Source organism: Siphateles boraxobius, unplaced genomic scaffold (genome assembly GCF_051911475.1).
Source record: "Siphateles boraxobius isolate OS27281-9 unplaced genomic scaffold, OSU_SipBor_1 49, whole genome shotgun sequence".
NCBI lineage: Eukaryota > Metazoa > Chordata > Actinopteri > Cypriniformes > Leuciscidae > Siphateles > Siphateles boraxobius.
Window position 1 is genome coordinate 7392157 of NW_027509130.1, and position 14771 is coordinate 7406927.

A 14771-nucleotide genomic window follows, 5' to 3' on the forward strand; every position below is an offset into this window, starting at 1 on the left:
CTTGCAGATCAGTTTATTTCACACATAATTATTGTGTTACCCTGAGTTGACGGCTTTGTCTTCGACGTGTGTTCCTGTGATTCTGTGTAAATCTGTATTAGAAAACACAATTACAGATTTAACATTGATATATACAGTTGAATGTACTGTACATACATACATAGGCCTACATGAGAGCTATATTGAATACAAATCTGAACTTACTTAGTTGTAACAACCTTCCCTGTGTGACAGGAGACATTAGAGAGAGAAAGTTATTTAAAATGTTAATAATTAAGGGGAAATCAGAATCGCAGCAAGTAAATCAGTCTCTGTAAGGATTAGGTGAATGCTTGTTTCATTTTCCCAGGATTGAACCTTCATTTCAATAACTGTTTGCATCTATTACAAATCAGCATTATGGATACTGGCAAATAAACCAGTGACCCATCAGACCCGTTCACTGTCATATTGGGCTACAGTCTTAAAAATACAGGTTATTTACTGCCATTGATGTTTCAGTGAAGAAACTTTAACATCCATGGAATCTTTCCATTGTATTAAAGGTTCTTTATAGTGGAAAAGGTTTCTTTAGATTATTAAAAAAATCTTAAATCACAAAGGCCTATTTACACCACTTCATGCATTTTTACTGACTGGAAAGCGATCCAATTTGTTCAAATGGTTCATTTACACTTGGCCACATAAATGTGTCTCTGCAAATTGAATATTAATCCGATCTTCAGTTCCTGTGCTATATGCAAAATTAGTGTGTTTTGTTCGTCTTGAGTCAAGGATATAATACACTTGATTCTGCGACGAGTAGTTTGGAGTTATGAGCCATTACATATGCTACTTTTGATCAATGTAGCGCCACCATCAGGCCGATCGGGCCGAGCCTTGGTGACGCTGTGAGAACTAGCATCTCTCAAAGTTTCTGCCTGATCACTTTTAGGAGAGAATGCAGATCCTTGGAAATTTTAACAATTACAATTAGGTTTCAGTGCTACGCACTTGAACCCCTAATATTAATTATTTTTATTTTTTTAGAGATACTTACAGTAAGCATGCACTAGTAAAATTAGCCAATACAAGGCAAAAACACATTCGGAGGGGAAGACGATGACTCTCAGATCCTTCAAGACTCGCTCACCGTTTCCTAAGAATTAAAATGAAAGAATAACATTAGAGATATGAAGAGGCACGGGACATTTGAAAGCAAAATGGTAAAGCAAATTTTAGTAGTTGTATATTGTAACCCTGCTGTGTTTGGTTATTTTCAGCATGTTTTTATGTGTGTAATTAGATAAAACTGTGATGTTAAAAGATTTCTATAATGTAATATAATATTTTAGATATGTACTCACGTGCTTTCAGGATCAGTTCTGCTGTCAGTGTAACAGAGTTCAGCAAAACAAGACCAACTGCTCCAAACATGTACATGATTTCATTACAGAGATGCACTATAAACACACACACACACACACACACACACACACACACACACACACACACACACACACACACACACACACACACACACACACACACACACACACACACACACACACACACACACACACACACACACACACACACCCAAACAATCAATTAGTTTAAAATGAATTAAACTGATATCTTGTCAATGCAATATTATAGAGCATAAATACAATCAAGTTTATATATATATATATATATATATATGCACTTTATTGTATGTATGCTAATTATGATTATTTAATTTTTAATGAGGATTCATATTAAGATTCAGCAGTGAGTACTTACAAGTATTTGATCCTTGTTGGTTTGTCTCAGTCTGTTGTTGTTGGTTTGTCTCAGTCTGTTGTTGTTGGTTCGTCTCAGTCTGTTGTTGTTGGTTCGTCTCAGTCTGTTGTTGTTGGCTTGTCTCAGTCTGTTGTTGTTGGTTTGTCTCAGTCTGTTGTTGTTGGCTTGTCTCAGTCTGTTGTTTTTGGTTTGTCTCAGTCTGTTGTTGTTGGTTTGTCTCAGTCTGTTGTTGTTGGCTTGTCTCAGTCTGTTGTTTTTGGTTTGTCTCAGTCTGTTGTTGTTGGTTTGTCTCAGTCTGTTGTTGGTTTGTCTCAGTCTGTTGTTGTTGGTTTGTCTCAGTCTGTTGTTGGTTTGTCTCAGTCTGTTGTTGTTGGCTTGTCTCAGTCTGTTGTTGTTGGTTTGTCTCAGTCTGTTGTTGTTGGCTTGTCTCAGTCTGTTGTTGTTGGTTTGTCTCAGTCTGTTGTTGTTGGTTTGTCTCAGTCTGTTGTTGTTTGTTTGTCTCAGTCTGTTGTTGTTGGTTTGTCTCAGTCTGTTGTTGTTGGTTCGTCTCAGTCTGTTGTTGTTGGCTTGTCTCAGTCTGTTGTTGTTGGCTTGTCTCAGTCTGTTGTTGTTGGTTTGTCTCAGTCTGTTGTTGTTGGTTCGTCTCAGTCTGTTGTTGTTGGTTTGTCTCAGTCTGTTGTTGTTGGTTCGTCTCAGTCTGTTGTTGTTGGCTTGTCTCAGTCTGTTGTTGTTGGTTTGTCTCAGTCTGTTGTTGTTGGCTTGTCTCAGTCTGTTGTTGTTGGTTTGTCTCAGTCTGTTGTTGTTGGTTTGTCTCAGTCTGTTGTTGTTTGTTTGTCTCAGTCTGTTGTTGTTGGTTTGTCTCAGTCTGTTGTTGTTGGTTCGTCTCAGTCTGTTGTTGTTGGCTTGTCTCAGTCTGTTGTTTTTGGTTTGTCTCAGTCTGTTGTTGTTGGTTCGTCTCAGTCTGTTGTTGTTGGTTCGTCTCAGTCTGTTGTTGTTGGTTTGTCTCAGTCTGTTGTTGTTGGTTTGTCTCAGTCTGTTGTTGTTGGTTCGTCTCAGTCTGTTGTTGTTGGTTCGTCTCAGTCTGTTGTTGTCGTCTCTGGTTTCCTGAACGTTCTTCCTCTGTGTTAAAACAAAACTGAAATCTGATTCAAAAGCCAAAAGAATGAGAAGAGAATATGGATTTATCCTGGGATCATAATATCAATTCTAGTAATAACAAAATACAGTGACAGCAACATGTTTTTATTGACTAATTTACTGAATGGCCTACAAATCAATCAATCAATCAATCAATCAATCAATCAATCAATCAATCAATCAATCAATCAATCAATCAATCAATCAATCAATCAAATCAATAAATCAATCAATTAATCAATCAATCAATCAATAAATCTGCCTGTCTAGTAAAGAGAGAGAATATTGCACACAGTTTTGGGCAGTAACTGATTATTCAGTCTGAATAATGTTTTCAGATTCCAGAAATTAAACGTTGTTAAATGTTAAAATACTCATAATCAGAATACACAAGGGCAGTAAATTATTTATTATTGATTGATTCTCCCTAATTATTATTTTTTATAATATAGTTTGTTGCTTTTATGTTTAAAAAGTACTGAGAACATGGAGAGCCATACAGCATATCTGGATTTACAGAAATCATTTCACTTTTACCAAAAAATGCTGTTGATTACTAAATAGAATATATTTGCAGCCTTATATGCTAAACTGTTTTAAGTTTTTTCACATTTCAGTTTTTTACATTCAGTGCCCCATAATGAAATGTGTAATTACTTAGCAAATTTATTAAAAAGAACCAAAAACTGAACTGTAACATTCGCATTAGTATTCAGCGCTGAGGTGAAGCACACTTGGCAGTGAGTGATTACAGCCTCGGGTCTTTTGGAATATGATAAGATAAACTTTGCATGTATGGATTTATGTAAAGCTTGTCATTAGAAACTGAACATACTGCCCAGTCTAAGGTCATGAGTTATCTGGATCAGGCTTTCATTAGGAAGTCACTTTCCTTCTACCCTAACCAGTTCTCTAGTCCCTGTCGATTACAGTATAAACAGCTTCACTGCATGATGAACTGGACTGAAACCTCGGCGTTGGGATGATGTTGTTCAGATGATGAACAGTTCCTGGTTTATTCCTGACATGACGCTTGGAATTGAGGTTCATCAGACCAACGAATCTTGTTTCTCACAGTTTAAGCAGGCTTTCATGTGTTATTCACTGAGGAGAGGTTTCTGTACAGCCACTTTACCATTAAGCTCAGATGTTGTACAGATGGTTGGTTTCTGGATCTCAGTAATTAATAATATTACGGCTCGGCAAACGATATGTTCGGATAACATCTTCCTCTGGCATTACATATAAATGAACACGAGTGGAGAAAGTTCTCTCCCTTCTTTCACTCGCTCTCAGTTCTCTGTGTCTCCTCCTCCTACAGTAACTATCACAGCCTGTCAAGCGCTAAATAGGTTAACATGTTTTTTTGGCACTAAATAATGGTGCAAATACCAGTAAATTGACTAGAGGGTTTGTGCTGGCGTAAGCTGTTTGTAAATCTGACCCCAGTATCAATGTGATATTTCATTTTTTTCTTATTAATACATTTTCAAAATTAAATCACAAATATGTCCTTGCTTTAGTTAATAGTTCAGTCTCACCCATCATGACCAATGAAGTGATCATTAAGAATTAAAAACAATGTTGCAAGCGCATAAAGGGTATATCTGCTTTATATAACTTTTTTTTCTTATAATAATATGAATAATGTTTTATACATTTTACATATACATTTGTTTTGCATTAATTTGCATATATAAGACATAAACATCACAGTAATGTATGTTCTACTTCTTAGCGCCATATTTTTATGTTGTTTTATAATTACAGTGTGAGGTAATAAAGGACACTGTAAGCATTGTAAGACAGTGATGTATAATACCTGTCATGCTGTTTTCATACACCGCTATCATCTTCAGAACTTCAATAAATACAATGACGCAGGTCCATTCCAAGTACTCTGTTGATTAAATAAAGCACTTCTGATCAGCACATCGCTTACAAAACTATTCTTTAATGTATTATACATGTAAACCTTACAAAAAATATTTGTCCTTGCATAAAAGCAGAAACATTTGTGACCCAAAATTTTTTATTAACATTTTAAAAACTTAAAAATATTAAGAGTGTTTTTTTTTCCTAGATGAAAAATGAAAATTACTAAACATAAAATAAAGTAGCGTACCTTTCTCCCTTTTCAATATGGTTAGATGAATATAAATCATAAGGACGATATCCAGGAGTGGTATTGTTATCATCCACAATGATGTTATCCATCTTCGTTGGAGACCTGTGAACAAAAACATGATCTTCTGAATTCATAAACTTTTACAGGTCACATAAATCTGATACAAATCTGAGAAGAGTCTGCATTAAATCAAATTTGACACTATATTTAAGTTCTGTATGAATTAACAATTTATCTGTGTGTTTATTTATTTTATTTTATTTTTTACCTTGTAATCTCAATGTCATAACTGTCACCGTATTGTTCTGTTAGTTTTCATTCGTCACGTGTTCCTTGTTCTCATTTGCTGATCATCAGTTACCATGGACACGAACACTCATCATCACAACTGTTCGTTATTTTGTCATCGTCACCGTGTATTTAAGTTCCTCCTTGTTCACTCTTCAGTTGTCTGGTATTGTTCATGTTAGCACGCTGTTTTATATGTTGGCTGTTTATTCTAAGTGTTATGTTAAATCTTATGTTATTGTACCATCATCTTCTGTGGAACTAGCGTTACAATAACTTCATCTTCTCATGATAGGATTCACTTGATGATGAATGCAAGGCCAATCATTCAGTAAAGCCACTCACTATCAGATGTGCCTTCATTCAGTTACACACCGCTCACTTTTCACAATATCAAATACTAATGGATAAAACCAAGTCCCTCAATTTTGTATTTTTTTTTTAGATAACCTCAATTTCACTCAAAAAATGTCACAATACAGTAGTGTCAAAGCAACACCTGTTTCATGCTGACTTTAAATCATGGTTTAGCAAATAAATTAAGCATTCATTTTTATATAAGCAGTGCATTCCTATTCATATTGTATCAAAATCACAAATTCACAAATACAGGAATATAGTTATGGGATTTACTCTTTCCACATCTATACAAATACAACAATGATAAGAATGTATTTTAGCATGAACTTACACTTGAATTTCGCTTGGAGACGAGGCAAATACACCATGAAGGTCAACAGTAGTGGTGGAACAAGTAGCACAAATGCAGATCCTAAAATAAGAGAATCCATCTATTATTTTCCCATTAAAAAACAATAGTCAATAACATGTAGCTAAAATACATAGGATTGCTCAGAAAATCTTAAACATAAATCTTAAAATCACTGAAATAAGAGTCTAGTGGTTTTCTTGTGCAGCTCTTAATGACTTCATTCAGTTTTCACATTCATTCAGCATGTCCTTCTACAAGCAGTTTTATGTCAAGCTGAAATTGGCTGAATTATAATCAACTGGATTTTTACACAGAAAAACAGGTGGAATTTAAAACTACATGTTGCATATCATTGTAATTAATTATGAAGGAATCAGTATGCAGCTGTTACCTGGAGAGGGAAGTCCTAATGAGGAGGTCAACTGGAACAATTGAGAGAAACTCAAGAATCCATTCCCCATCAAAAAAACTAAAAAGAGAGAGAAAAGTAAACATGAATGGAAGAATGAATTATATGATTCCAACTACTCATACTTGGACTGTACTACACCTGCTCTCTCTCTCTCTCTCTCTCTCTCTCTCTCTCTCTCTCTCTCTCTCTCTCTCTCTCTCTCTCTCTCTCTCTCTCTCTTATTCTGCTTGGCTATTCATTTTGTAATGTTTAAACACTACTTTCTTTTGCGAAAGCTTTCTTAACCAAAGTGAGCACAGACTATCTCAATCGTATCAGTGAGAGAAACTGAGGTCTGATGAGTGATCAAGATAAATGTCTGTAAGGATTAATGTTTGGCTCAGTCACATGATGTCAAGTACTTTTCTATTCTCATGACACTGGAAAGTCTCATCACAGTTCATCTGACAAATCTTAACCTACAGCAGCTTTGAATGCTTTTATAACTGAATGTTTAGTAAAAAAGCCTTGACACACAAGGCTGACACACAGCTCATATCACTGTCTGTGACAGAGCACTATATGATATGACAGAAAGTGTTTGTCCAGTATAATTGTGGTCACACAGTTCATTTTCCCAAACTGCTTTTCCTATGCAGGGTCGCAGTAACACTGGAGCCTATATCAGCATATCGTACCATAGGGAGGATGGATTGATGTCCAGTCCATCACACACACACACACACACACACACACACACACACACACACACACACACACACACACACACACACACACACACACACACACACACACACACACACACACACACACACACACACACACACACACACACACACACACACACACACACGTTGGTGGTTTAAGTAGTAGAGGAGAATCATACGGATTTTAAATTCCGGTACTTTTTTCTGTTAGGTTTTCGTTCTTTATCAACACTCAATAACACACAGTCTATATTAAACTATATTTGTGACTATGTAAAATGCTGTATTGAGACCAAGGTTGTTTCTAGAGCTAATAGTATTTTGCAACTCTAATAACTCATATTGGGGTAAAGCAATAAGTATCTGTTCACCTTCAGTTTGCGTGAGTGAGAAAAATGAGGAAGCTCGTCTTGGCCGCTCTGGACTGGATAGCCTAAAGTCCACTAAAAAACAAACATTAACACACAGTTAGGCCTAAAAAGTTGAAAACTTGGGTCTTATATTATTTTTGGTAACTGTATAATAAAAAATAAATGTATATGAACAAAATCATTGTTAATAAACTCAATAACCTAATAAATCTGTGCTTATATATACTTAGCCTGCTGCTTTTAAAATGTTAGGAATCAAATCATGCAGGAACTCTTACCTCCACTCAGGATGAGACACGACAGCACAACACCTCCAAAGCATATTCCAGAAGCTACACGACGTTCACTGTCTGTATCATGTGCACTCTTTCTCCAGCAATATGTAAAAATAACTAGAGGAATAGATACAAATGTAAATGTCACACAAGATAAATGATGTCTTGTTGTACATATCTAAAGATGTGATGAACTGAAAAGTGTTTGTCAAACAAACACACTTAACCCTCATATGCCTTTAGTTTCCTGTTTACACTTATGAACCCAAACATGTATAGAGCTATTGTACAAAAAATATACATTTTAATAATACAAATTCTATATAATTTTTTTCCTTTACTTCTCATCTATATTTTATGCTGTGTTTTGGGGGATATGAAGTAATTTTTACCTATTTACTGCAGAATTCCTCAACAACACCATTAGCATACATATGAAATATTAAATTTTTATGAAAAAAAACATATTACAGTTTTTTACAGACGCTAGGACACATTTCTCAATACTTAGGTCTCTTTTTCAAAACTCTTCACACAGTGAGCACAACAGAAGTATATGTGTGGATCATTTATCATTGCTTTGAAACAAAATGCATTCAATTACTACATCTTTCAAATTACATTAATTCTTTTCTCACTTCGAAACAAGAACCGCCAAAACTCTGTGTACTTACAGGCCAATCTGCACATGCTTACATACGGTTTTCAAAACTGGTAAACTTAAGTTCAAAACAATAACATAATACAAAACTGAATATGACAGCAATTTGCTACATTTCTACAGTAATTTTGTAATGAAATATATTTCGGATGTAAAAATGAAATGCTATAAAAAAAAATTTGGACAATTGGACCAACCACAGCTGATCGTATGTGTATCGGTGGATGGTGTGTAAATTATTGTATTTTGTAATTACTCTGCAACAACAACAAAAAAAAGGCAAAATATATTGAAGCATACTGCATCATGTCTGATTCATTCCAGTAACATTATTGCAGTGAATTGTAAACAGTAGAGAGGTGCTTGTTTTACAGAGGAAAACATTGTATAATGTTGTTAGTGTTTTTTAGGTCATTGTTTTGTGGGTGACAAAGTGTGTTTGTTGTCTGTCAACCTTTGCTAGTGTGATGGAAGAATATGTTGATTTGAGACATGTATGAAGTGATTTGGTAGTTTTAGTGTATTTTGTAAGTGAAATGAACTGCTGTGCCGAGCTGAAAGTTGGTTAGGAGAACAATGTGAAGAGTTTTGAAAAAGTGACCTAAGTATTGAGAAATGTGTCCTAGCGACTGTAAAACTGTAATGATGATCACATTTAAATAGAAATTGTTTCTGGATATTGATTTAGGTGTTAGATGCATAATTCTGCCATGATCTGCTGGTTAGATGTTTTTTTGTAGATAATATATTTTTAGCCTGAAAGTGTAATTACCATATGCTTCCAGCAGGGGCCCCATAGAGATCCATTCATTTTTATGGATGTGACTTTTGTAACAGCTTTTGTTATGAAAATATATATTTAAACATTTTAAAATACATTAAATCAGTATTTATTCAAAGTTTATAATTACTTTTGTTGTTGTTTGAGGTATTTTGAAGTATCTTGTTATTGCAATAATGCTGTATAAATGTGCAGTAATGCCAAATACATTTGCAGTAATGCCACATAAGTTGCCACTAAAAGAAAATACTTGATTGCAATTTCATATTTCAATAATCGAAATGTATAAAATGATTCCCTTTACAATAAGAAATTAATTTTTAAAAAGTAAATAAAAAATAAATAAAAAAACAGCTATAGGTGGATATGAACAGGAGTGAAGAGTAAACACACTGTGTGTCTGTGTGTGTTTGTGTGCGCGCACATGCATGCATGTATGTGTGTGTGTGTGTGTGTGTGTGTGTGTTTGTAATCATTCTCATTCCACATTGTATTAGTGATCTAGTACCAGGCCTTCATTTATGTGTGAGAATTTTTAGATTCATGCTGGAATTATTGATTTTATTTCCCAATTTCTATAAAATTGCTCTCTTTTGCTGTCACACCTGTTTGTTTGTTTGTGTGTTTCTCTGTGTGTATGTGATCTGTGTGTAGTCATGTTCTTTCCATATTGCATTTGTGCTCTCATACCATACCTTCATTTGTGTGTGAAATTTTTTAGATTTATGCAGAAATTATTGATTTTATTTCCCAATTTCTATAAAAATGCTCTCTATTGCAGTCACACCTCTCTCTATCTGTGTGTGTATTTGTGTCTGTGTGTGTGTGGGCGCACGTGTGTGTGTGTGTGATAATGTTCATTCCACATTGTATTAGTGATCTAGTACCAGGCCTTCATTTATGTGTGAGAATTATCAGATTTATGCTGGAATTATTGATTTTATTTGCCAATTTCAATAAAAATGCTTTCTATTGGAGTCACACCTGTGTGTGTGTTTGTGTGCGCGTACACGTGTGTGTGCAAGTGATCATGTTCGTTCCACATTGCATTTGTGCTCTAGTACCAGGACTTCATTGTGGTATGGAAATTTTCAGATTTATTCTGGATTTATTGATTTTTTTGACAAATGAAAAATAAAAAAACTAATTTTTTTCGATTTTCCCATTCATTTCAATGTGGGGTCATATTGACCCCAAAGGCACTGAGTGTAACTCTTTTTCTTTTTACATACCTTTAGAACAACCGAATCAAGCCCAGGTTTTTTTGTGTGTGTATAGATAGATAATGTAGAAAAAGTGACAATTTTATGAAACTGAGATGAAGGGAACCATGTTTATTTACTACGGAAAAGTCGATTGGGGTCATATAGACCACAGGGATAAAATAATAATTAAATGAGGCCATACTGACTTAATCTGTACCAAAGGAAGTGAAGTTCATCACATCATTATGATATTTAAGAAAAGGCTACAGTACATGCAGTTAAGTATAAACTATAAAAAGGTGTAATTTTATTATTTTGTAATGAACATTATTACAAATATTCCACATTTAAATGTTTCTACTGCCTGACAGATATCACTGAAATAGATGTTCTGAGAAATCACACGTGTCTTTGTAAACAGCAAGAGAAATAAAGTAATCCTGGGATACTAAACACTGTCGGTCTTTTAATCATTTTGAGTATACCGGGTTGGACGACGGGATATTTAGAAAAAGAGAGGGAGGAGTAACATTTAATGGCTGAATTCTGGCCAAGTCTATTGGAGTTAGCAAAACAGGTAATAATTCATAAAGCACTTTTAATGTCAGAATAATGAGCATGATCTCTGATGTGAAACATTAGGATTTACTCACCTGAATAAACAACGACTGTGAAAACAGTAAATTCACTTGTTATTCTGAAAAACCTGATCCATGTTTTGATGTTGTCTGTAGACAGAAAGGGTTGATCACATCAAATCAGGTCATTATATAATATTATTACATATCTGTTACATTGCTTTTACTTTTCATTTAAGCAGTGTTATGATAGGTTACGTGCATTTTTCACTAAACACTTAAAATTTATTGACGCATTCAATACATTCCAAGAATACAGTTAGAAAATAATCTAGAGGAAAAAAAATTAGGCTGAGTTTGTGTTTTAAATAATTTAATAATTTGACAATTTGATGTATTTAACTGCAATAGAATTAATCACTAACAATATTGTCATGCAAAGTCTTAATATGTTGCAATCAATTTGCATTTACTGATCCCCTTAACAAAAATAATAATAATAAGAAAACGTAAAATCCTAACATACCTTGGAGATACTTTAAATAAGACAAAGCCCAAAACAACATGACAGGTCTCAGAATATACAGAGCACAGCAAGTGACGGACTCATGGAGAAATCCTGGAACACAATATACATTGACGGGTATTAAACAATATCGATCAAATAAAACAATTTAAAGGGTAAGTTCGGCGTTTTACAAGTAAAGCCCTGTTTTAAGATCGTTCCTGATTAAATAGAACGGTTAAGATTAAAATTTGGACACATGCAGCTGTTTGGACAAATTTGGACAACGCATTAAACTTTAGTTTACAAAGATGTGAAACTCACCGAGTGGTCTGGGGTGTTCACTGATATGCTCACGCAAAAATCACTGCAAAAGATGCTTTCCAACAGGTTTTATCGTAGTTTTTGGAAGAATGTCCGGTTGTGAGGCGTTTGGAAAAATAGGTCCACAGTTTTACAACGAATGGTAAAACACCTGTTGGAAAGCATCTTTTGCAGCGATTTTTGCGTGAGCATATCAGTGAACACCCCAGACCACTCGGTGAGTTTCACGTCTTTGTAAACTAAAGTTTAACGCGTTTATATGAATGATTGTTCCAGTGCCCCTATGAAACCATTGTATAGGTGGGGGGGTGCTAACACAAAAACCTAAAATTCTCGGGACAGCAGCATGTGTCCAAATTTTAATCTTAACCGTTCGATTTCATCAGAAACAATCTTAAAACAGGGCTTTACTTGTAAAACGCCGAACTTACTCTTTAAGTCCTATCACAACAAAATTGTACAAATCTGCCATATGCTTTATAGTGCTATATTTAAACTAGTAAACTCACCTTCAGTGAAACCCCAGAGGAAGAAGGCGAAGAACATACAGACATTTGGAAAAAAGACCAAAGAAAGCTGAAGATCCCAGATTGTTCTGCTGTTGACTGGAGAGAAGATGGAGAATAGTCACAGTTAAACGAGTGAAACACATACAGTTAATCACAAGAAATACAAAGATTTTCCTTCCAAACACACCTGTGTTTTTTGATCTGCAATAGATCAGACAGCAGAGGAGAAGTACAGCTCCAAATCCAGCAACAAAACAGAAAACCAACACAGATATGTGCCAAGAAGAGAAACCTGTGAAACACAGACATCCATCATTATGGCAAGCCGTTTTAACTTTTATTCATTTCCAGGATATGAATCCTTGATATCAACAATTACATTTTCACTAGTTAAAATTGTAATTATTGATATCAGGAATAATATTTCTGTCATGATTCTGCCATCAGGTCTGTGAGTTCTAGTATTTTGGCAGGATCATGACAGACCCATGTTCTGTGTGCAAGCACATGGCCTTGTGTTTTGGTCATGTGCTTGTGTTGTCTCGTCTCGTTACCCCGCCCCCTTGTTATCCTGATTCTGTCATTAGTGTTTCACCCGTGTCACCTGTTATGTTTGATTAGTCTTCCTATTTAATCCCCTTGTGTTTGCTGTCTTGTGTCGGTTCATTGTTATACGTTGATCGTGAGTACCCTGTGTACATCTAGTCATTGTTAGCATCTCTTGAAGTCTTGTTTGTTTTCTTGTTCATTTGTTTCCCAGTTTAGTCTAGTCAGTCTGGTATTCTGTGTTCCCTCTGTTTTGCCCCCTCGTGGGTTTTGTTTTCCTGTTTTTGTCATTAAACCGTGTCTTATTTTATACTGTCTGCGTTTGGGTTTATCTCCACATCTCACCGTGACAGAATGAACCGACCCATTCTGAACCCAGCGGACAGTATGTCATCCCCACTAAAACAACAATCAGCTGACCAGGAACTATGGTGGCAGTCAGCTATCAACGACAGCAAGTTGGGCAAGCTTCCTTTCCCTCCCCAGGGAGAGAGGTCCCTGAGAGGATATGCTCAGGCCGTGGAGGCAAAGAGAAATTTTTTACCGGAGAGCCTGGTTAACCGTTACCTCATCGCGGGTCTCAAAGTTCCTCCACCTCTGGCGGAACGGGGGAGGCTGGCCCACCGCCCGTTCCGGGACATGGTGGACTGCTTGGTTCGTCGGGAGTCACAGGGTCCCATGGTGTCGTCACCTCCTGCCTGTCTGCCGGTGATCCCGGAGGATCTGAGGTTAGGCTTCGTGAGGCTTGGAGAACAGACTCGTCCCAGTTCGACTCCCGAGGCATCATCGGCTCCGCGAATCAGGAGGAAGAAGAGGAGACCTGCGTCTGCCCAGCCAGAGCCAGTTCACGTCCCGTCTGTCCAGCTAGAGACTGTTCACGCCCCGTCTGCCTTCCTGAGCTGGGACTATCTGGAGCGTCTGGCTCGGATCTTAGAGAGGCCGGTGTTCGGTGTTTCGGAGCTGAACCCAGTGCCCGTTCCAGAGCCCGCTACGGCAAGCGCTGTTCCAGAGCCCGCTACGGCAAGCGCTGTTCCAGAGCCCGCTACGGCAAGCGCTGTTCCAGAGCCCGCTACGGCAAGCGCTGTTCCAGAGCCCGCTACGGCAAGCGCTGTTCCAGAGCCCGCTACGGCAAGCGCTGTTCCAGAGCCCGCTACGGCAAGCGCTGTTCCAGAGCCCGCTACGGCAAGCGCTGTTCCAGAGCCCGCTACGGCAAGCGCTGTTCCAGAGCCCGCTACGGCAAGCGCTGTTCCAGAGCCCGCTACGGCAAGCGCTGTTCCAGAGCCCGCTACGGCAAGCGCTGTTCCAGAGCCCGCTACGGCAAGCGCTGTTCCAGAGCCCGCTACGGCAAGCGCTGTTCCAGAGCCCGCTACGGCAAGCGCTGTTCCAGAGCCCGCTACGGCAAGCGCTGTTCCAGAGCCCGCTACGGCAAGCGCTGTTCCAGAGCCCGCTACGGCAAGCGCTGTTCCAGAGCCCGCTACGGCAAGCGCTGTTCCAGAGCCCGCTACGGCAAGCGCTGTTCCAGAGCCCGCTACGGCAAGCGCTGTTCCAGAGCCCGCTACGGCAAGCGCTGTTCCAGAGCCCGCTACGGCAAGCGCTGTTCCAGAGCCCGCTACGGCAAGCGCTGTTCCAGAGCCCGCTACGGCAAGCGCTGTTCCAGAGCCCGCTACGGCAAGCGCTGTTCCAGAGCCCGCTACGGCAAGCGCTGTTCCAGAGCCCGCTACGGCAAGCGCTGTTCCAGAGCCCGCTACGGCAAGCGCTGTTCCAGAGCCCGCTACGGCAAGCGCTGTTCCAGAGCCCGCTACGGCAAGCGCTGTTCCAGAGCCCGCTACGGCAAGCGCTGTTCCAGAGCCCGCTACGGCAAGCGCTGT

At 37.9% G+C, this 14771-nt stretch overlaps 1 protein-coding gene across 1 annotated transcript in view; it reads right to left on the reverse strand.

Moving 5' to 3' along the window:
- LOC143710960 (uncharacterized) overlaps positions 1 to 14771 on the reverse strand; it is a 52759-nt gene that overhangs the window by 4065 nt on the left and 33923 nt on the right. Inside the window, exons 18-32 of the mRNA XM_077202226.1 lie at positions 12545 to 12649; positions 12358 to 12453; positions 11546 to 11638; positions 11095 to 11169; positions 7798 to 7911; positions 7520 to 7591; positions 6421 to 6498; positions 6009 to 6089; positions 5027 to 5131; positions 4724 to 4801; positions 1765 to 2883; positions 1347 to 1442; positions 1040 to 1138; positions 205 to 223; positions 41 to 92 (exon numbers count right to left, since the gene is read on the reverse strand). Coding sequence (XP_077058341.1) covers positions 41 to 92; positions 205 to 223; positions 1040 to 1138; positions 1347 to 1442; positions 1765 to 2883; positions 4724 to 4801; positions 5027 to 5131; positions 6009 to 6089; positions 6421 to 6498; positions 7520 to 7591; positions 7798 to 7911; positions 11095 to 11169; positions 11546 to 11638; positions 12358 to 12453; positions 12545 to 12649 — 2282 coding nt within the window. The remainder of the gene's footprint in view (positions 1 to 40; positions 93 to 204; positions 224 to 1039; positions 1139 to 1346; positions 1443 to 1764; positions 2884 to 4723; positions 4802 to 5026; positions 5132 to 6008; positions 6090 to 6420; positions 6499 to 7519; positions 7592 to 7797; positions 7912 to 11094; positions 11170 to 11545; positions 11639 to 12357; positions 12454 to 12544; positions 12650 to 14771) is intronic.